At 43.7% G+C, this 24,213-nt stretch overlaps 1 protein-coding gene across 1 annotated transcript in view; it reads left to right on the top strand.

The window, feature by feature from the left end:
• The window catches only part of LOC144752402 (E3 ubiquitin-protein ligase TRIM39-like), a 139,965-nt gene that overhangs the window by 73,845 nt on the left and 41,907 nt on the right, over window positions 1-24,213 (top strand). The window contains exon 4 of the mRNA XM_078640334.1: window positions 8,512-8,534. Coding sequence (XP_078496460.1) covers window positions 8,512-8,534 — 23 coding nt within the window. The remainder of the gene's footprint in view (window positions 1-8,511; window positions 8,535-24,213) is intronic.

Genomic DNA, 24,213 nt, shown 5'->3' with positions numbered 1-24,213 from the left:
GAAAGAAGAAACTGTTTCAGATTTCTTCACCAGATTTGAAGAAACATTCATTGACCACAGCGGTCAAGATATGACCACAGAAGGTGGCCAGAGATTGTTTGTCGATAAATTTGTGCACAATCTACTTCCAGACTTGTGTAGAAAATTGAAAGATTCAGAAAGTTCTTGGGCAGTCTCATCTTCAGCCCAGATATTAGCTACCGCACAGTACTACGAGAATAGAGACAAGGATGAGAAAGATAAAGTAGAGAAGAAAACTAGAGAACTCAAAACGAAGGTTTTGCTACAGCAAGCCTATCCTCCACGTGGTGGTGGTAATAAAAATAATAATGGTCCGAATCACTACCGGAACACTTTTCAGCCGCCTCAGAGAAACTTGCAGAGATTCGAGTACGATCAAAACCGCGTAGGTCCCAATCAGTGTTTATACTGCAAACAAGAAGGTCATTACAAGTATGACTGTCCTGCCCTGCCGCAACGTACAAACGAGTTTTCTGGCGTAAGAGGTCGTGGTAGTCAGCAAGCGCCTAGAGGTAGAGGGCGTGGAAACACCCCTCAGGACGCACGTCCCCTTCCACCACAAAACTCTATGAACAGGTTTGACCAGCAAAATAACGTATCTGACAGGACAGCTCAATACTACGTCGATGAGTATTACACAGAAAATGAGCAGTGGGAGAGTAATGATTGCTAGGATAGCCTTAGACAAGGAGAGGGAGTTGTTTCAGTTCCAGTAGATCAGAGTGGACCTTACGTTGAGGTGATTACATCGGGTGTGTCAGAACCTTTTCTGTTGGATACTGGTGCTACAAAGAGTTCTATTATGCACTCCAAACTCCCTGGCGCACCTTTGTCTGGCGAAATGAACGTTTCCGTAGGTTTTTCTGGCGCCCCGGTTAGAAATCCGATTTCTGACCCTTTATCTCTTTCTGTTGGTCCTTGTGAATTCGAAGCACCCCTTATTTTGACAACAGGTTGTGGTGAAAATTTGCTAGGATTAGATTTGCTAAAAAGATTGTATGCGACTTTGTACTGTTCTCCCTCAGGAGTACAACTGACTTTGGGAAAGAAAGTGGTTTCTCCCATGTATTTGTCGAGAAATACGCTTCCAACAGAATTGGTACTCCTTCCGGATATTCTTTGGGCTACTGGTCCAAATGATGTAGGTCTTTTAGAAATTCCACCATATATTGTAACATTGAAGCCGAATGTCAAAATGCCACGAATTTCCCAATACAGAATATCCAATGAGGGCGAAAAAGCTTTGCTAGCGATTGTTCACGAGTTGATTGAAAAAGACGTAATTGAAGAAACACGAGGCAATGTTTGCAATAGTCCTGTTCTGCCTGTTTTGAAACGAACTGACCCTTCTCAGCCACCTGTGTATAGATTTGTGATTGATCTTAGGGAAGTAAATAAGATAGTGGTGCCACAATTCCCAGTTGTCCCCGACATTACAACATTATTGACTATGATTCCAGCCTCTGCATCCTGGTTTTCGGTGATTGACCTGAAGAATGCTTTCTTCAGTATCCCGATTGCTGAGGAAAGCAGGGATATTTTTTCCTTTAGTTTAGGTGGTCGCAGTTTCCGCTTTAAACGCGCTCCTCAAGGCTACTGTGAGAGCCCCTCAATATACAGTCAAGCTCTGAAAAGTCAGCTTGACGCAATGGTTCTGCCCAAAGGTGCCACCCTCGTACAGTACGTGGACGATTTGCTCATAGCTGCGGATACTGAGAAAATATGTAAAATGGCCACGTTGGCACTACTGCGTCATCTATGTGATCTACATCACAAGGTGTCACTTTCCAAGCTCCAATATTGCCGACAAGAAGTGACCTACTTAGGTCATCTCTTATCGAAGGAGGGAAGGAAACTGACCCCAGAAAGAATTCAGGCAATAGCGAAATTGAATGTGCCAAGGACGCAGAGAGAAGTACGCGCTTTCTTGGGCATTACATCGTACTGTAGACAGTGGATTCCAAATTTTTCGTTATTAGCCAAACCCTTATTGGCATTAACGTGTACAAATACACCCAATCCCATTCCTTGGTCCAATGAGTGTCAGAAAAGTTTTCTCGAATTACGCACAGCATTATGTTCGGCCCCTGTGTTAGGTAACCCCAACTACAGTAAACCTTTCACATTATATGTCCACGAGAAGGAGGGTTGTGCATTGTCCGTGCTGACTCAGTTATACGGAGATAGACAGCGGCCATGCGCCTATTTTTCGTCAACTTTGGATCCGGTAGCACGAGCATTGCCAAGTTGTCTAAGGGCCACAGCAGCAGCAGCTGTTTCTATTCGACAGTCTGCAGGGCTAGTAATGAATAATACACTAATCGTGATGGTTCCGCATGCAGTAGACACATTGTTAAATAGGACCAAGACACAGCACTTAACTAGTGCTCGACTGTCCAGTTATGAATTGACACTACTAGCAAGCCATGTGCACATCAAAAGGTGCAGTACTCTGAACATAGCCACCTTGTTACCAATTGCTGAGGAATCGGATGCTTCAGAACAGCACGATTGTTTCCTCAGAACGGAGGAGGAGACAAAAGGGAGAGTTGATCTATTCGATACTCCTCTCGCCGAATGTGATGGTACATTATGGGTGGATGGTTCATGCTTTAAACTCCCAAATGGTAACGTGACTACAGCATATGCTGTCACAACTCTGCACACAATCGTTGAACTGCGCGAATACCACATGGTTCGGCTCAAGCCGCCGAACTCGTGGCGTTAACAAGAGCATGTGTGTTATCGAAAGGAATGAAAGTGACTGTCTATACCGACAGTCAGTATGCTTTTGGAGTGGCTCATAGTTTTGGTCGATTGTGGAGAGAGCGTGGGTTCCTGACTTCGCATGGAGCTAAAATTCAGCATGGTCAGTTGGTGAATGAGCTTCTTGAATCACTGACGTTGCCCCTGAAAGTAGCGGTCGTGAAATGTAGTGCACACAAGAAAGTGATTGATGATGTTGGTCGTGGAAATGCATTTGCTGATGAAACTGCTAAGGAAACGGCAAAGAATATGATGAGCCGAATGTATGTTGCGAGCCCAGAAAGATGGACTGGTGATGTTGGAATATGTGAAGACACGATAGAAAGTGTGAAGTCCATCCAAGCTGAGGCCACGGAGAAAGAGTTAAGCATGTGGAGAGAAAGTACAGGGAGAATGGATGCAAATGGTTGTTGGATTGAATCGACAGAGCAACAAAGATGGTTGTTACCCGATGCATATGTGCCTGCAGTGGTTACAATGGCTCATGGGATGGCCCATATCAGCGCGAAAGGGATTTGCGAGTTGTTGGCCCCAGTGTGGAAGAATTCAGGGATTCCCAAGTGCGCAGAGAATGTTGTCAAGAATTGCATGGTATGTCTGAAGCACAATCCTGGTAGGGGGACCCCAACTCCAGCTGGTCATTTTGCACCTCCTACGTATCCGTTCGAGGTTTTGCAGCTAGATTTCATACACATGGAGAGGTGCAACAACTTAAAATATGTGCTCGTGGTTGTTTGCGCCTTTTCAAGGTGGGTAGAAGCCTATCCCCTAAGGGACAATACTGCCTTGTCCACAGCGAAAGCCCTTGTGAAAGAGTTCTTCCCCAGATTCGGAATGCCTAGAATGGTCTGGTCGGACAACGGAAGTGAATTTGTGGGTTGTGTGATGAAACGAGTGTGTGAAGGGCTAGGTATTAGTCAGAAGTTCCACGCTGCAAATCATCCCCAATCAGCTGGATTAGTGGAATGTTACAATGGCACGCTTAAACTTAAATTGGCCAAAATCCAAGCGAGCACGGGTCTTAAATGGCCCGACGCTCTACCCTTAGCACTCCTATCCACCAGAATGACTGTGCATTCGCGAATGAAACTCAGCCCCTATGAAATAATCTTTGGTCGGCCAGCCAACATATGGGGAGTGCCTAGGCCCACGAAGTTTAGCGAGCTACAACACCCCATTTTGCTCGACTATCTGTATGAATTGACGGCTAAATTGCGTGTTTTATATCAACAGGTCCACAACACCTTGCCTCCGGTTTCCGAGACACCGGGTCACTCCATTGACCCTGGCTCCTGGGTTCTGGTCAAGAATTTCCAGAGGACAAGAAATGACCAGCCCAGATGGACCGGACCGCACCTCGTCCTCCTGTCTACAAGGTCGACTGTTAAAGTGGAGGGAAAGGCCAATTGGGTCCACGGGATCCACTGTAAGAGAATACCTTTCCCTCTGCCACATGACCAATGGGTCTGGACAGGAGGCACTGACTCAAAGCGTACAACTGATGAACGTGTCAAAGAAGTTAAACGTGATTGTGACAGTAAGGAAATTTTTCAAGAAACTACGCCGCCATCAGAACAATTGAACTCTGTGGAACCTGAGCTACTATTTCCGGACCAGACAGCACCCGGAAAAAGACGCTATAATTTCCGACCGAGAAAAACAGACTAAAGTAAAAGTGATTTATTTTTTTGATCCGAGAGAAAAACCTGTGGACTAATAAAATAATAAGTTTTTCCTTCCAAAATGCTATTTTGAAAGTGCAGATTCTCCCATCTAGGTAACTTGCTTATTTTTGTTTTTCTTGAACCGCCATCCGGGTTCCGCTGCTAGGGTCGCGGTTGATTAAAGACTTTTGGGTGCAGCTGACAACAATAGGTTGCTGGTTCCAGTTGGTCGAAGGGAGCCACCCTAGACTGACGGAAGCGCCCTTTAGCAGAAACAACCTACCGCCGCGGGCAGCACCTTAGAGAGGATGGAGTTTCCTGGTGTGGAGAGAACTGCCAAACAAATGAACTTTAAGCAGAGACTTTTGAAAATAATGAGAAAGAAAATTTTTATAATGATGTGTATTTTTATGCTATTTAGCGTAATGGTGTTTTTGATAAGCTATGTTTTATTCTCTTTTCATGTGACATTCACGCCTACTGCATCGCCCATACCGCCCCCTACTGTTTCCTCTCATTCTTTTCACTCTTTGCCTGACCACGAATCAAATAGGAGATTAGAGTTCATTAATAACTCCTTCGTTCAGCTATTACACCAACACCAACTTGTAATGAACACAACCAACTGTTGGGTGTGTGGTCTCATGCCCCACACCACGGATAGAGGTATCCCCTATTTGGTCCTGCCATTTAGTCGCAATGGGTCAGTATGGGCATATAGGACAATGTTCATATATGCACGAGAAATCCAACCCCTACGTTCTGTAAAAGACAACCTCAAGACTAGCGCCCTAGTGAAGGGTATAGTTGACATGATCAAGGAAGTGACTTCTTACGAAGATACCCCAGATGATGAGATACTTGCATATGTAGGTTGGAATGTGACCGGATATGGCGCTACATTGAGTGAGAAACAGCAAGCCAAGAGATCGTCCCCTATCTGGATCGTACCCCATCAAGGTCACCTGTGTCTGCAAGGTATTGGTAGGAATCCCAGAGCTCAGCTAGGGAAGAGTGTCTGCACAGAAACGTACGTTTTTGGATCTCAGACTTCCCCTGCCTTTTCAGCCGCAAAGGGTACTTACTTTATCTGCCACGATAGAGCCTATACATGGTTGCCCCCTGACTTCTCGGGCTCATGTTTTGTTTCATTCCTGTTACCTCCCACCTACACAGCAGCGGCGGATTACCATCGGACAAGGGTAGTTCGAGGTGTTTTTAGTAAAGAAGACACTGCGGGTCAAGAATTTGGTGACTTTGCAATGGGTGTTCTGCCGTTCTGGGGAGCCATGGTTAACAGCAGAAACATAAGGCAATTGACAAGGGTAGTTGAATCCACCGTGATTGAAACTGCTGGTGCCCTTAGTAACCTGACTGCTGAGCTCCAGTCGGATCGACTGATGACCCTTCAGAACCGGGTCGCTTTGGATGTAATACTTGCGGACCGGGGTGGGGTATGCAAATTGATCCAGTCCAGTTGTTGCATTTTTATTCCAGATAATGCTCCAACAGTGTACGGGGCCATCTCCAAACTGCATAAGATTTCCGAATCTGTTCATGTGGATAAAGGAGATTGGTCATTAATGGGATGGTTCTGGGGACTGATATCTGCCTGGGGATGGAAAATTCTGATGGTCATTGGGATGGTCTTAGCCATTCTTTTCCTGTTCTGTCTATGTATACAGTGTGCTCCTGCAATATGTGGCCTCTGTGCTACATCATGTGTAAGGAAGCCTGTGTCAAGACATGAACTCAGCACTAGAATGATGTTGCAGCAACATCTCAATGACTTTAGGAATATAGATCTGGACTCAGATTAACATGAGGATAGATTAATTGCCTATGTAAGGGCAAAAGGAGGGTCTGTGGTTCTGAAAAATCTGGGTTCATATTATAGTTCTGGACTCGAGAATAAAAACTTCGTCGAAATAGGACGAATTTGGTATCAAAAGACCGAGAATGACGAGTACATCAAGTACATGTATTTTCGGCATATTCGAGTGACGATTTCACCTCGAAATCGTCATTTACCTTCTAAACCCTTAGCTGCATGTTGCCCTCTACATAGGCCTTAATCCAGTCGAATTTGATTCCACAAGGACACATACTCCTTAATCGACTTCTTCCTGACCCCAGTACAAGTTAGAACCATTGCCCCAGGCCGAGCTCGTTAGGTCAGTTCCCTCCCAGTGGCCGAGCAAGATAGCATCTAAGCCCAACCAGCCATAAAGCCATTTCAGCACGCACACCTGCCATATCTCGCTCACATCTTTCTCCACTCCTTCCTTCACTTGCTTTATGATGGGGAGGTGACCATTTTTATTAGGGGTCCAGCGATATCTGATGAAATGTTGGGCCTTGCCGGATGATTTGTTATGAGCAGCACGACGTGAAATATGTACATGTCATCATGACTCTGCTTTTCTTTTGTAAACAGTAACCATAAATGAAATACCACGAATCCAAGGAATGTTTCGCCAAAGGGTGAATATTAGGTATAAGAAGAGAAGCCTGACTTTGTGAAAGTGTGCAGTCTCCTGAATATACTTGTATCGTACTTCTAGGACCCTGTCACCTTGGTTGCAGCCAATAAACTAATCTTTGACTTCACCTGGAAGACTCTGAAGTTTCTGTGGGTCTGACTCAGGAGAACCCGAGGTCTTTGGTGTGTTGATCCCCTGGCACCGCTGGGTTACCGGTTCTGTACCGGTTCTTAAAAACCCAGTACCTCATCACCAGTCACCAGTCACCAGTCACCAATGAAGATCGTAGAAGGTAGAGAAAAAAATAATCCTACCGTTTCAATAATATGTCGGTGAAGTCGTATTTTTGATTCATCAGTCCCAATTTTCACGCACACAATTCATGGGTATAGTAGTGCGATAGTAACCGTCGATTCACTTGGGAAATAGGGTGAAATAGGGTGATATACACAGGAAACTTCCAACGAGTAGCCAACGATAAGCAAGTCCAAAAAGTGAAAATCCAGTGGTAATTAATTCTTCAGCTTCGTGGGTTTAAACAATCCATGAAGAGTCCTTGAAGAAAAAGGTAGGGGAATTGATGCTGATAAAGCTTGTCCCCAATCAAGCAAGAAGGTCCCTCGTCACCATTGTAATGAAGATAGTCCACACCACAATGATTAAAGAAAGTATGTGGTTTAATGTCAGGAAGTACATATGTTAAGCATCAACTGTCCAGTCAGGTCTCCAGTTCTGACAAGAGCTTAGTCTACAGTTTAGTCATGAACCAGCTTCCACAATCTATGACCTAGTTAAGTTCCACACGGTAACCATCCTAAGTAAATTACAACACACACTCACTTTTATTCACCCACTCTAATGCTCCCACATACAGGCATACACTCACAAACACATTCTCTTTCACACAGACACACACTTATCCACCAGCATGCACACTACGAACATTTAAAAATTGTTTTACTTAAGACATCTGCCACTGAAGTTCTCATTCTAGCTCCTGCTGCCTCATTTTTTTATTACACTAATAGTGATTCACTATTAGTATAATTAAGAATTGGCCGGAAACGAAGGTGGAGCACGACTAAGGGCAGGCAGCCTCTGTCTTCTTGGTACTCATTTTGCTGCCTCTGAAGCCAGGGGTCGCACAAGCAGTGCCAGGGGTCTGAAGGGGCGTGCCAGGGGTCTGAAGGGGCAAGCCAGGAGTCACAGCCAAGACCCCTGGCAATCCCTAAATGATGCCCATGCATGTGCCCCTGTTGAGAACATCATAAAATGTGTTACGTGACACCATTCAGAATATCAGTATGTGTTGTGTTTTGTGACTCCATTCAGAATGACACTGCACTACCTCATTACCATTCAGAATATCACCGTCTGCTATGTCATGTGACCTCATTCAGCATATCACATTCTGTGCTTAGTCATGCAATACTACTGAATGTGCTGTGTTATGTGACCCCTCAGTCACTGTTTTTAACCATAGATAAAAAGCAGTGTTTAAATCTTAAAAATACTGCCATAACTTTAACATCTCCTGTGGAAACTGATTTCTCTGTGTTTGTTTCTCTGTTTTGCAGGATGTCAGGAGCATCCTAAGCAGGTAAGGCTGGTTTATTATCCTCCTCTCAGTGTGTAAGAAGCAGGTCTCGCTGCTGCAGCTTTTAAATGCCGCTACTGAGCTCACACAGAGTGCTAGGAAACTTTCAGATCCTCATAAAATCACTTTGCATCCTCAAAATAAACTTCAAGTCCTCAGAAAATACATTTGATTCCCCTAAAAACGTAAATTCTTGGAAAACTCCCTTGTGTCATCAGTAAATGCTCTCTTAAATTTTCATAAATCCCTGCGAGTTTTCAGCACACTGCTTTGAGTCCTGAAATAACTGCTACATAAAGGAGCTGCTGTCCTCACAAAACATATTTGTATCTTTAAAACTTAACTAAAGTCCTAAGTACCTTGAACACACACAAAACGCAAGTACAGCCTGGAAAAGTTGCTCAGGGTTTCCTGAATTCAGAGTTGTGTAAAATCTCATTTAAAATGTCCTATCTAGGATGCAGTCTTCAAAACATCCCTTCAGTGCTTCCCAACATCATTGAAATGTCATTAAAGCCATATTCATTCGTCATTCTTTAGCAAATTCTCTCCAATCAGAAGAGGTCTCGTCCAGTTCTATAGTCCTCGCTGTAAGCCTCAGATCTGCTCCCAGTCCTACGAAATCTCTCTCCGGTCTGCAGTGACCTCCCTCCAGTCCATAGCATCCTCTTGACTCTTCAGAAGCCTCATTTCAATCCTCAAACCTCTGCCCAGGTCACTGTCCACTCATTCCGGGCAGCAAATCCTTTTTCAAGTCCCCATAGACCTCCTTGTGTGTCTTCCAAAGCCTCATTTCAATCATCCTTTCTTTTAAGGTCTTTATGTATCATTTTTGGTAACAACACAGATTCAAACAATAAACATCTCTGGCTCACCGTCCTGTCGTTTATCAATGAAAACAGGGGGTGTAGTTCGGAGTAGTCACATTTCTGAAAAAAGATGAAGAGACATTTCTTCACAACTCCTGCATCATGGTCACACCGCTGGCTCGGGTGTCTGATCCCACATGGCTCAGTTCCTGTGGGCCGTGGGGGAGGGGCTGACTCCAGCCCTGTCATCTAATGTAAGGTACACTTCTATAGCGCTACTACCACTCCAAGGAGTATCTTGGCGCTCAAACCAACTCAGGTGGAATAGGTTGGGGGGAAAATAGAGGCGAACTTAGACGCAAAGTACTTTACACCAGTGCTTTACAAGCAACATCAGTGAGGGAGAAGATCCATGTTTTAAGTGCTTTCCTAAAGTGGCTCTCATTAGGCATCGATCGAAGCTGCAACGGGAGTTTATTCCAGGCCTTGGCGCCTAAAAGGAAAAGAGATTTGCCACCTTTGGTTGGCAACTTAAATCTGGGTATTACCAACAAGTTCTGATTTGCAGACCTCAGGCAGCGCATGTGCTGATATCGTTTGAACCCGTTGGACAGGTATCTAGGCCCTTGCTGTTGGAAAGCTCTGAAAGTAATCAGAAGGATCTTAAACAGGATCCGTTTACAGATCGGTAACCAGTGAAGCACCTTGAGCGCTGCCGAAGCAGATGACTTGCGGGGCCAGCGTAGCACTAAATGGGCAGTTGCATGCTGGACCATCTGCAGCCTGTGGAGAAAGGATTTATTTGCTCCCGCATACAGGCCATTGCAGTAGTCCAGTCTAGATGTTATCAGAGCAACTGCTACCGTTTTCCTTGCTGACAGAGGGAGAAGATCAAAAAACTTCCTCAAAGATCTAATAATATGGAAGCAAGTGCCGGCCACGGCCACTGCTTGTTGTTTAAAAGACAGCTGCTCATCAAATTTAATGCCCAGATTTCGGGCAGAAGAGATGGTATTAGGGGGGGGGGCTTCAGCATCATCAGGCCACCAATCTTTCGGGGAAAACAGATTTTGAGAGCCAAACGGCAGAATTTCCGTCTTACCGGAATTACATTTGAGGTGATTGTTATTCATCCACTCAAAAGCAGCCGTTAGGCAATTTTTCAAGTTTTCCTCGGCCCCAGGCAATTCTCTATCCAGGACTAGAATAAGCTGTGTGTCGTTAGCATACGATATTGTGCTAATCTGGTAAGAAGCGATTAGCTCAATCAGTGGCACCATGTACCGATTAAAAAGTACAGGGCTCAAACTAGAGCCCTGGGGGACCCCTGAGCTGACTACTTTGGCTTCAGATTGAAACTGGCCCAGTACCGTGACTTGGCGCCTGTTGTTAAGAAAATTTCTGAACCAAGCCAGTGCCACTCCTCCTATTCCTGCGTTAACTAAACGGTCCACTAAGATGGTATGTGAGACCGTATCGAAGGCCGCCGATAGATCGAGTAAAATCAAGACGGCCTTCTTTCCCTGATCCACAGCCATTCGTAGGGTCTCTGTCGTAAACAGCAGGGCTGACTCGGTGGAATGTTTTGAGCGAAACCCTGATTGGTTGGGGTGCAAGATGTCATTCTCTTCCAGAAAATTCGTAAGCTGGTTATTAACGAATTTTTCCGTCAGTTTAAACACCAGGGAGAGTAGAGAAATAGGACGCAGGTTAGAAAGAGTGGTCGGGTCAGGCAGGGATTTTTTCTGGAGAGGCTTGACCGCTGCAAGCTTCCATTCACTGGGAATTTCTCCCGTGGCCAAAGATGAATTGATGATGCTGTTGATGATAGGGTTAACTGTCTCCACTAAGGCCTGCAAAACCGAAGGTGGGCAAGGGTCAAACGAGGATCCAGATTTGCTTGCTAAAATAGCTTTGTTAGTCTCCTCTAAAGAAATCTGAACAAATGAGTTCAAACAAGGGGAGGTCGTAGATATCTTACTTATCTCCGTCCCTTCCAAATTGCTAAAAGTGGAAGGCACAGGGGGAAATACCTTCACAATATCCAGGATCTTATCTTCAAAGTAATTGGCAATGGCATTACAGAGAGATTGGGACTGGGGGATTTCATGCGAAAGGACTGACGGGTTAATGAAATGGTTTACTATCTTGAAAATTTCTTTTTGGTCATTTCCAGGGGTAGATATCGCTTGCAAATAATAAGCTTTTTTAGCTAGCTTAATTGCTACATGATATCGTCTTCTGGCAGACTTATAGGTATCACGGGCAACAGCCTCGTAGTTCCTACGCCACCTCCGCTCCAATGCTCTCACTTCACCTAATTCCGTTTTCAAGGCTAGCGAAAACCATGGGGCACTCTTTTTACTTTCCAAACAGCCTTCATTTTTCCTATGTGTTAGGACTAAGAAGTTCCCCACTGTGGTTATCCAGTCGCAAAACTGCTGATAATCCGTGAAAGTATGACCTGTTGGAATAGGCTTGCTGTCTTTTATCTTCTCTACCAGATCTAACCTTGTAGGTAAGTTCCTCCACTCTGGTTTGCCTGCGGCATTTTTTTTTTTTTTACTATTTACTGGAATGTTATGTTTAAGGAGGAGATCAAATGGAATTAAATCATGGTCAGACCATATTTGAGGACAAGGGGATTTAACTATTAGTCTCTCTGAGTTAGAGCAGATACAATCTAGGACATGCCCTGCTAAATGTGTGGGTTCCAGGGTAAGAAGAGTAAGGCCCAGGACCTTAATAATGTCCATAAAACAACTTACTCCCGGCTCTTTAGGAGAATCTAAATGGAGATTAGGGTCCCCCAGGACTGTAAAATAAGCAAACCTGGACACCAGGTCGCTCAATACTTCTCCTAGGGTCTCTAAAAACTCAGTAGGTAATCCAGGAGGGCGGTAAATTAGGGCACCAGAGAAGGTAAACGAATCATGGATACCTAGGCAGAAGGCCATGGCCTCTGCCCCTTTAATATCTGGTAACTCATATGTGGAACACTTGTATGTGTCGCGGTAGATAATTGCTAAGCCCCCACCTCTTTGCTGAGGCCCGTCTAAACGATGTATCAAAAAATTCTGCGGGAGGGCCACAGCTAGGTCCGGATTACACCAAGCTTTAAGCCAAGTTTTCTGTGATTGGGAAAGGCTTACTCGTGCAAGCGCTGCACTTTACAAACACCTTGCGCTGAAGCGAGATCATTTGCAAAGCAGAGCGTGTTTTTAATATTATTCCCGTTTTTGCTCATCTTGATTGTAATATTGTTTTTAACCCCTGATTTTACTAGGCTCTATTTTGTACACACTTGTACTATAATTGTGCCCCTCACCCCTGTTTTGAGCGGATTTACCTGCAGCTCCTCGTGTTTCTCGCCATCTTGGGGGTAGGTGGGGACATTCTAGGGGCGCCATCTTGCTGAGCGCTCTAATGCTCAGGCGTCCAGGCGAGGTGAGTTGTCCTATTTAAGACGACTCCTTTCTGGCGAGTCGGCCTTGGGAAAGGCTTACTCGTGCAAGCGCTGCACTTTACAAACACCTTGCGCTGAAGCAAGATCATTTGCAAAGCAGAGCGTGTTTTTAATAATATTCCTGTTTTTGCTCATCTTGAATGTAATATTGTTTTTTAACTCCTGATTTTACTAGGCTCTATATTGTACACACTTGCACTATAATTGTGCCCCTCACCGCTGTTTTGAGCGGATTTACCTGCAGCTTCTCGTGTTTCTCGCCATCTTGGGGGTAGCTGGGGACGATCTAGGGGCGCCATCTTGCTGAGCGCTCTAGTGCTCAGGCGTCCAGGCGAGGTGAGTTGTCCTATTTAAGACAACTCCTTTCTGGCGAGTCGGCCTTGGGAAAGGCTTACTCGTGCAAGCGCTGCACTTTACAAACACCTTGCGCTGAAGCGAGATCATTTGCAAAGCAGAGCGTGTTTTTAATAATCCCGTTTTTGCTCATCTTAATTGTAATATTGTTTTTTAACCCCTGATTTTACTAGGCTCTATATTGTACACACTTGCACTATAATTGTGCCCCTTACCGCTGTTTTGAGCAGATTTACCTGCAGCTCCTCGTGTTTCTCGCCATCTTGGGGGTAGCTGGGGACGTTCTAGGGGCCATCCCTGTATATTGGGCACTCCTTTGGTTCTCGTGAAAACAAGACTCCTAGTATCATTTAACGAATTGTTTAATCATTCATTTGCATCATCATTGTATTTCATGGTGATATTTCAGATCAAATCAAACTTTTGGCAACATAGATGCAATCGGTTTTTCATTACTCCAATGCATTTCGGGCATTGCATGCCCTTCTTCGGGGAGCTTCTGTAATTAAAGCGAAAAAACATAGCGCTAAGGATGGGCATCCATCATATGTTCTAAGTAAAGTTATCTAAAGCACAATGTGCATGATCGGGATGTGTTGGTTAAACCCAGGTGAAGGATCATCGAATGAGAACAGACGAGTGAGGGAAGGCAGGTGAAAAATAAACGAGTGAGAAAAAATATATGTGAGCAAAAACGCGTGAGAAAGAAATTCTGTGCGACTTGTCTCAAAACTTTATGCGGTGTGCTTACAAATTGGTGAACATTACGGTGTGCTTGACCATTTCAGAGAAGGAGAACGTTGTCATTTCAATCGTGCATTAATGTGGAGATTTACAGTGCGGTTGAAGCTACGTCGTAATCATGCTAAAAGTGATTTATTAGAAAAAGAATCTTACTTGGTTCGTCGTGCTAAACAGCTGTGGTCATCGGTGCTGCTATCCCGGTGTGAAAAGTTTGGCACGAGGGGTGTTGTGTGTTAGTTGGAAAGGTGAACATAAACGGCGGACTCAAAAGCGGGCCGTCCGCGGTGCGGCCATCTTTGAAAGGAAAAGTGCTAGTATGCCAGCAGTGTTAATGTGTCAATATTCAAAAAATTATAAGGTTATATAGATAACTATTTAAGGAACACAATCGCATATTTAAGGAACAATGTTGTAAGTTAAAGAAAACAATGTCAAGAGTTAAAGAAAACATGAAAATTCCAAACGGTCATTGAGGCCCATAGGTTTCATGGACTGCATACGATAAATCCAAGTCATCTCTCTCTGTAATAGATGCTTGTTGTTGTCCATACCCTCGATTTTTTCCACCTGTTCCAAAATCAAAAACTTGAGTTGGGACACATTATGTTGATTTTCATTGAAATGTGTTGCTACATTAGATTTAGAGTTTTTTAGCCTGATGTTGGATTTGTGCTCGTTGATGCGAGTCTTTATTTTTCTCTCTGTTTTTCCGATGTAGCATTTCCCACAAGGACATTTGATAAGATATACAACATTAGAAGTGTCGCATGTGGCATTAACATGTAGCTTCACAGGAGTTCCTTTCATGGGGTGGTTCACAACGTTTCCAGTGATAATGTTGTTACAGTTTCCACAATTCCTGCATGGTCTGGTGCCCTTGGCAGGCGGTCTCTCATGTTGTTTTTTAGTCAAAATTTCTTTTATGTTTGGGCTGCGGGTATAGGCAAACAAAGGTGGTTCTTTGAACGTGGTTCCAAAATCTGGTTCAATGCTCATAATCGGCCAATGTTTCAGAATTATTCGTTTGTATGAGGTGCTCATATTCGAAAATTTGGAGACGAGTACCATCCTGTTAGTTTGTCTACGTGGTGTTTTAGAAAGTAGTGTCTCCCTAGGGGTGTCCAGGGCTTTCTTCTTCAATCTAGAAACAACAATGGTCCCCAAGAGTATATAAATTCAGAATCAGATAAACAATAGTCCACAATGGGAACTATATTGGCCACTGTCCAGCCGGACAGGGTAGTTTATTTTTTACAATGAAACAAATATTGGGGTGTGGAAGGGCACAGTCCTGTACCGTTCTTAGGAACAAACAGGGAGAGTTTTTAGGCAAGAAGGAGCATGATTGGCCACTTGTAATTCAGTAGACATTGAAAGTAGTGCCAATAAAAGTGCTAGACACAGCGTAAATCAGACATAATAGTAGGGCTGTGAAAACACTTAAAACAAGTCGACGTTTCGATCCCTTATGCTCAATGTTGCGGGATCATCATCAGGACTAACAATACATACATTTGCTTGCCTGGTATAAACATTTAAACACACAACCGCCTATTAGAAGAAAGATTAAAGAGGAAGGTTGGGAAACAAAAGAAAGAAATATGCATGAACCCACTTAATTGTACTCTGAAAAAACTGACGCTGCACAGTATTCGGAACCGACTTATCGTGTTCGTTAAATCCATGCAAGTGGTATCATTAGCCTTGGAACACGTGATTGTTGCAGTCTGTGTCTGTAGCCTTGAGTCACACAAGTGGTGAGGTAAGTGACATGTGTGTGTGAAAGATAACACTTTACTTTGATTACTGGGATCAGCAAAATTACTTAAATATACATATACTTAAATATACATCAATATTACTAAGCCATTTCCACACAGCGTCCGCATTTATTCAGCATTTAAGGGCACTCGTGTCCGCTTTTGTATCATGCACATTCGTGCTCACACATTCACCACCTCTTAGAGTGACCGCTTACCCATATGGGTCGGGGGGTTTTCAGGGAATTTTAGTTAGTTGAGATAGGTCCTCGTTTTGATAATCTCCTGAGTAGTGGGGGATGAAAAAATATAAGCGATATATAAGCGCTGCGGGTTCATTTTATTAAATTAAAAGATCACATGCAGCAGCAGAGGCTATTACCTGTTTAATACAGGTAGTTCCGTTATGTCCACCTCATTTCCATTAGGACGGAATTTTCTATGGGATAAATACAAGGGCAGCTTTCAGTGAGGGGATTGGCAAAGGAGACCGGAGTTTTAGAGAAGGAAAGCGAGCTTACCTTGCGGCGGAAATTGGCCTGTTAGGTCCGATAATGATCAAAACGAGTCTGCAATAAAAACTCTGTTTCAGTATAAGGTTTACTCAAAATGCGGGGGGCCAGCATAGCGCTAATCGCTCAATCTGCTTACCAGTGGGAGGCGGTGCCTCCGTAGTGTCTGAGGTCCCAGGGTGCTCTGCCGAGTCGCAGTCACTGGGGCCAGACGGTCAGAACGCTAGATAAGCGTGCAGCATAAAAATGGAGAAAGGACAAGGCGCACATGGGCGCCATCTTGGAGTGGGGTAATGATCGTGACTTTTGGAGTCTACTGCAGCGAGGGTTGGGAGCGTGAGATTGTGCAAAAGTGACAATATATATCGGCGCAGTGATAGAGTGATTAAAAGCTTAAACACGAGATATTTACATTATGTACAATTCATTAATTTTCATATATAAAGATTTAGTGGCCATTGAGGCAGACTCATTCTCTCATTCATAAGTACATAATTTCCAGTCCATCGAAATATTGAGAGTTCAGAATTTGCCAAATTGCACCATTCATAATAATGTTGTCCAGTCCTCAGCGCGATTTAGACCATCGCGGATAGTGTTAAATTGAATCATAATCCTCAGCTCCTCTCTGTTGAGCATCTGTGTCAGGTTTCCGCATCTTGGTGGCGGTTTGACGACTTTCAAAACAGTCCATTTGATGTCATTCTCATTGTGCCCTGCTTCATTGTAGTGATCCACAAGTGGTGCATTGATGGTACGGCACCTGATTCTACTCCGATGTTGGCAGATGCGTGTCTTCACTTTCTGTGTGGTCTGCCCTACATACATTTTAGGACAAGGACATTCAATGGTGTAAATCACGTTCTGCGTGTTACAGTTTGACAATGATCGCCTCTCATACGTGATACTATTGTGGGTGAAATCTTTACCCTCCACCGTGAAGTCGCAGACGTTACAACCACCACACTTAACATGTCCTGTAATAGGGGGCAGTCCCCACAGTAGGTCAATAGTGGGATTCTGGGCTGGGGATGGTAATGCCGCTCTTACAAGGTGGTCCCTTAGATTTTTACTCTTTTTGAAAGCAAAAAGCGGTTTTTCAATATTTAGGGTACCTACATTTAGCGTTGGCCAATATTTTAGGACTGACTTCCTGATTTTGTTGGAGATTGGTGAGAAGGTTGTTACACACGCAATAATCTCTTTCTGGGTTTTATCCTTAGGGGATAGTAGCACCTCCCTTGGGCAGTACCATGCACGCTTTAAGGATTGTTTTATGATCCTTTTTGGGTAGCCCCTGTCTTTCAACTTATTTGAGAGGGTTGAGGATTCCCTGAAATAGTCCTCTCTACATGAGCAGTTTCTTCTAATCCTAAGAAATTGCGAGTAGGGTAACGCATCCCTCAGTGCTCTTGGGTGGTTACTTTTATAACTTAGGAGGGTGTTTCTCTCAGTCGGTTTTCTGAACAGTCTCGTGAGGAGCTTGCCTTCAGAATGGTATATGGTAAGATCAAGGAAGGGTATAGATTCTTTGTCCCACGTTAATGTAAACGTTAGGCCACAACAATTATTATTTAGCCAGTGGAGGAACTGGGTAAGTGTTTCAACTGGTAGGCTCCAGATGGTGGTTGTAACGTCTGCGACTTCACGGTGGAGGGTAAAGATTTCACCCACAATAGTATCACGTATGAGAGGCGATCATTGTCAAACTGTAACACGCAGAACGTGATTTACACCATTGAATGTCCTTGTCCTTAAATGTATGTAGGGCAGACCACACAGAAAGTGAAGACACGCATCTGCCAACATCGGAGTAGAATCAGGTGCCGTACCATCAATGCACCACTTGTGGATCACTACAATGAAGCAGGGCACAATGAGAATGACATCAAATGGACTGTTTTGAAAGTCGTCAAACCGCCACCAAGAGGCGGAAACCTGACACAGATGCTCAACAGAGAGGAGCTGAGGATTATGATTCAATTTAACACTATCCGCGATGGTCTAAATCGCGCTGAGGACTGGACAACATTATTATGAATGTTGCAATTTGGCAAATTCTGAACTCTCAATATTTCGATGGACTGGAAATTATGTACTTATGAATGAGAGAATGAGTCTGCCTCAATGGCCACTAAATCTTTATATATGAAAATTAATGAATTGTACATAATGTAAATATCTCGTGTTTAAGCTTTTAATCACTCTATCACTGCGCCGATATATATTGTCACTTTTGCACAATCTCACGCTCCCAACCCTCGCTGCAGTAGACTCCAAAAGTCACGATCATTACCCCACTCCAAGATGGCGCCCATGTGCGCCTTGTCCTTTCTCCATTTTTATGCTGCACGCTTATCTAGCGTTCTGACCGTCTGGCCCCAGTGACTGCGACTCGGCAGAGCACCCTGGGACCTCAGACACTACGGAGGCACCGCCTCCCACTGGTAAGCAGATTGAGCGATTAGCGCTATGCTGGCCCCCCGCATTTTGAGTAAACCTTATACTGAAACAGAGTTTTTATTGCAGACTCGTTTTGATCATTATCGGACCTAACAGGCCAATTTCCGCCGCAAGGTAAGCTCGCTTTCCTTCTCTAAAACTCCGGTCTCCTTTGCCAATCCCTCACTGAAAGCTGCCCTTGTATTTATCCCATAGAAAATTCCGTCCTAATGGAAATGAGGTGGACATAACGGAACTACCTGTATTAAACAGGTAATAGCCTCTGCTGCTGCATGTGATCTTTTAATTTAATAAAATGAACCCGCAGCGCTTATATATCGCTTATATTTTTTCATCCCCCACTACTCAGGAGATTATCAAAACGAGGACCTATCTCAACTAACTAAAATTCCCTGAAAACCCCCCGACCCATATGGGTAAGCGGTCACTCTAAGAGGTGGTGAATGTGTGAGCACGAATGTGCATGATACAAAAGCGGACACGAGTGCCCTTAAATGCTGAATAAATGCGGACGCTGTGTGGAAATGGCTTAGTAATATTGATGTATATTTAAGTATATGTATATTTAAGTAATTTTGCTGATCCCAGTAATCAAAGTAAAGTGTTATCTTTCACACACACATGTCACTTACCTCACCACTTGTGTGACTCAAGGCTACAGACACAGACTGCAACAATCACGTGTTCCAAGGCTAATGATACCACTTGCATGGATTTAACGAACACGATAAGTCGGTTCCGAATACTGTGCAGCGTCAGTTTTTTCAGAGTACAATTAAGTGGGTTCATGCATATTTCTTTCTTTTGTTTCCCAACCTTCCTCTTTAATCTTTCTTCTAATAGGCGGTTGTGTGTTTAAATGTTTATACCAGGCAAGCAAATGTATGTATTGTTAGTCCTGATGATGATCCCGCAACATTGAGCATAAGGGATCGAAACGTCGACTTGTTTTAAGTGTTTTCACAGCCCTACTATTATGTCTGATTTACGCTGTGTCTAGCACTTTTATTGGCACTACTTTCAATGTCTACTGAATTACAAGTGGCCAATCATGCTCCTTCTTGCCTAAAAACTCTCCCTGTTTGTTCCTAAGAACGGTACAGGACTGTGCCCTTCCACACCCCAATATTTGTTTCATTGTAAAAAATAAACTACCCTGTCCGGCTGGACAGTGGCCAATATAGTTCCCATTGTGGACTATTGTTTATCTGATTCTGAATTTATATACTCTTGGGGACCATTGTTGTTTCTAGATTAAAGCTACCCACGGTCCCCGGACAACCGATTGGGTTCCCTTGTTGTTACATACAGGGCTTTCTTCTTGGCACATTCTATGAGAGATGTTGGATACCCTCTTGCTTGGAATCTTTCTCCCATTTCTTGTAATCTGATTTGAATTTGGTTGGCATCAGATGTGATTCTTCTGACTCTCAACATTTGAGATGTGGGTAAATGAGTTTTTAAGGATCCTTGGTGATGGCTAGAAAAATGTAATGCGTTGTTCCGATCAGTTTTTTTGCATGATAAATCCGTCTCAAAGCCTGTGGTTGTGGTCGTGATTTTAACGTCAAGAAAGGTGATAGTCTTATTGTTGATCTCCCAGGTGAATTGGATGCGTTCATCTGCCAAGTTCAATGTAGTCAGGGCTTGTGATAGGGATTCTTCAGTGTTCTTCCACACAATAAACACGTCATCTATGTACCTTGAGTACATCTTTATATTGTTTGTCCAGATGGGATTCTCATAGATGTTGGTCTGTTCGAAGTGCTTCATATAAATGTTGGCATAAGTGGGCGCTGCACAATTCCCCATTGAGGTCCCGGACAGCTGTAGATACCAATCGTTGTCCAGCTGGAAATAGCTTTGGTATAATGTGAACATGGTTAACTCCATGAGTAGTTGTTGCATATCGGGTTCGAGATTGCTTTCCAGGATTGATTTTTCCATGGCTTCAATGCCCCCGGCGTGGGGGATTGATGTGTACAGAGAGCGGACGTCCGCTGTGCACAGTATGATGCTTTCTTCTTCCGAGATCTTAATGCAGGCCAGTTTTTTTAGAAAGTCTGTCGTATCTTGGATGTAGCTCTCCATCTGTCTCACGGTTGGCTGTAAGTACCGATCTATGAATTTTCCCACGGGTTCATGCAATGAACCCCTGGTGGAAACGATAGGCCTAAATGGAGGGTCCTCCAGACTCTTGTGGATTTTTGGTATCAGGTGCATCGTAGGACTCTTAGGAAAAGGCTTTAGCAAATATTTCTTTGTCCGGTCATCAATGGTTCCACGTTCATATGCTTTTTGGACAATGTTGACCAGGATCTCTTTGAATTGTGTAGTGGGATTACCAGGAAGTTTCATGTAAGTGAGTTCGTCTTGTATGTGTTCTTGTATCTTCCGGTTGTACATAGTGGAATTCATTACCACTAGGGCTCTGCCCTTGTCAGCTTTAATGCATTTTATTTGTTCGTTCTCAGCTAACTTTTTCAAGGTGTCCTGGTCTTTCTGTGTGATGTTTCTGTGTCCTTTCTTTTGATAATTCAACTTCAAGATGTCTTGGTTTACAAACTTTATTTACAAACGTTTAAGCTATTGCCATTATAAATTACAGTAACTTTTATTTAAGTATTAATTATTTACAAAATTAAAAGCCATTGTTATTTGTAATAGCAATACATCTAAGTCACGTAAATACAACACACATTGCATTACAAATGCTATAGGTGTCACATTTGCAAAAGTTAAAACTATTGACATTGTAACTGACAAAGCTATTAACTTTGCTATTTTCAAAACCAACACATAAATTAAAAAAGTGTCATTTACAATACCAATCGCTCAAACTTTCCTAATGCGAAAAGTTAAAAGTATGGGCATTGTAAATCACAAAACAAAAAAATAAAATGTCATTTAGAAAACAAATAGCTCAAACTTTCCTACTGCGAGACCTATTGGCAACGCCAGTGCTTGTTTGCTTTTTTGTCTCTGCGGACTTTGCAGAGAAAGCACTGAACGTGTAAGAAAGAGGACTATTTAAAGATCCAATCCGGACAAAAGAAAGCGTATGAAATTTAACAACGGTAAAACATATTCAGAGTGCATGATCCCCACTACACTTAATTATGGCGTTTAGGCTCCTCCCTCACTTTCTAAACCGCAACGCCGAGTGAATGATTTTTTTATATTTACTATCATAAACCTTTAATTTTTAACTTCTTGACTGCTTCCTTATGGATACAAGCAGTGCTTAATTTGTAAAGCACCAAGTGCCGGGACCCAAAGGTTGGCTAAAAAGTCTGCATCCAGTGCTATGAACATGGGAAGGGAGGGGTCTGAATTTCCAAGGCTGCGCAGTTATAGTTTCACATGGTGCGTCTTTCTTTCACTAACATGCACTCACTGCCCCTTGGACTCGCACTTTCAGGTTCTTTTTCATCCCTACTTCCCCCCCTTGGCCACACAACAGGAGTAATATTATAATCATTCACCCCGTCCAAGTTTGCTTGCTATTTTGAACAGCAATTCAAAGGTCTTCATGCACGTTTCTTATTATTAATGCGGTAGCCACTTCATCCTTACATTATTGTTCCGTTCATTTGGGGTAACGTACGTCGTGCAAAACAAAAACCTTGCGATTTCTAGGCACGAGAAGAGGCGATGCAGAGACTCGAACTCGGTTCCCCAAGGACAAAGTCAGCAACTCTACTCTAGTTGTTATGCCACATTCTCTCTTCAAAGTGCTGGACTTTTTTTTGCTTTATGTCTCTGTTTCTCCCACCTAGGGCTCCATAGAAGTAGCAACTCGAGTTTCTGGCCGTCTACATTGAAATCAGAAAGTGCACACACGCTTTTGTCAAGCAAGGGGTCCTGTCATCCACTCCAAAGACAAACCCGGCTAACTACACAAGTACGCCCCTCTTCTACAGGGATATCACTCAGCTCCCTCTCCACTCCCCCTAATGAGATCATATGACAGGAGCAGCCGCCCACTGCCTTACATTTGTGGAGCATCTCCCACCATAGTTTATAGTGTGCGCCTTGTGTGTGGGTTTTTGTTGTCTACGTTTGTAACTTGCTCGAAGCCTAGAATGCTGTTTTTTTGCAGGAAGGACCCTCTGTGCATTTTGCGCATGGTGCTCAATTTAAAAATAAACCATGCGCATAGACTCTTCTCTGCTGCACAAGCAGATGCAGTGAAGTCTACAGAATAATGTGCAGCTTGGTTAGAACGCCCTGATTTAGATATTTTTTTTTTAACTCTTTTTATTTGAAACAGGGCATAAGTTAATCACAAAGCACCTAGTTACATTGCAGTTCATTGTTACACACTCCTTCGCCATTTATACTTCGTTAAATTCTGCAGTACAAAAAGCACGGTATTAGTACGTGTATTAATCCCGCAGCGGTCCTCCGCCGTCCCCATCAGATACTTCGTCTGTTTGCACACTTGGTGGTTCACAGACGTAGCCCCTAAATTTATTCCAAGCCCCCCATATCTTATTCCACTTTTGAGGACAACCACGATTGACAAACACTGCTTTTTCAGCTACTATAGCGGCGTCCATGTCTTTGCACCATGCGGCAAGCATCGGTGTCTCTTCCGAGCCCCATTTTTGGGCAATATTACGCTTTGCAATCATCATCCCCAGTGTGACCCAATCCTGTGCTGGATGAGTAAGGTCATGCGGCTCCCAGACATTCAATAGGCACCTCTTGGGCTCGGGCACCAGTGACACCTCCTCTGTTTGTGATATCGTTCTCATGACTTTTACCCAGTAGGCTTCAAATTTTGGACATTGCCATATGGTGTGATAAAATGTACCCTCCTCCCCACACCTTGGTAGGCAGAATGGATGCTGGATTGTCCCTATTTTGCAGAGGGTTAGCGTAGTGTAGTAGGTGCGATGTAGTATTTTAAGTTGTACTAATCGAAGCTTTGAGGGTATTGTGGTAAATAAATAATTAATTACCGGTACTATTTTTGAATATATTAACAATAACAGATAGCTCAATAAATAAGAGGCAGGATCCGATGTGTCCGAGTTGAACGGGCTTTATTCAGGCAAAAGGGAAGGGACTGGAACGGGACAGCCTGAAATAAAGGAGGAAGGAAGGAAGGCAGCTGCACCATTTCATCGACAGTGCAGCATATATATAGTACAACATTACATTACATTACATACAGTAGGCGTAACTTGTGACAAACGTAAGATAAGAACACATGGGTGGAAGAAGAAGGCGTGCACAGGGCGTGCACGTAGGCATGTGATGTGAAACGTCATAGAAGTGTCATGAATGGGCGGAAACATGGAGGGGGCTACCTGAGAGCAGCTGGGACCTTTAACCTAGTGGTGCGCGCAAACGGGCAATGACGTGTTACCGGGGAGAACTGGGGGCTATGACTTCTACACTAGAAAAGGAGACTAAAGTCTGCGGTGTCAGGACGACATGTACCTATAGCATATCTGGTATCTGGTGTTTGGAGTACATGTTGATAGAATCTAAAAGTTATCAGGGCAAAGGCTACTTGACACTAAGGCTGGTGCATGCATATATTCTACATGTATTGCGTGTGCT

This window comes from Lissotriton helveticus, chromosome 5_1 (genome assembly GCF_964261635.1).
Source record: "Lissotriton helveticus chromosome 5_1, aLisHel1.1, whole genome shotgun sequence".
Taxonomy (NCBI): Eukaryota; Metazoa; Chordata; class Amphibia; order Caudata; family Salamandridae; genus Lissotriton; species Lissotriton helveticus.
The sequence above is the reverse complement of the archived record's forward strand: the minus strand, read 5'-3'. Positions and strand labels throughout refer to the sequence as shown.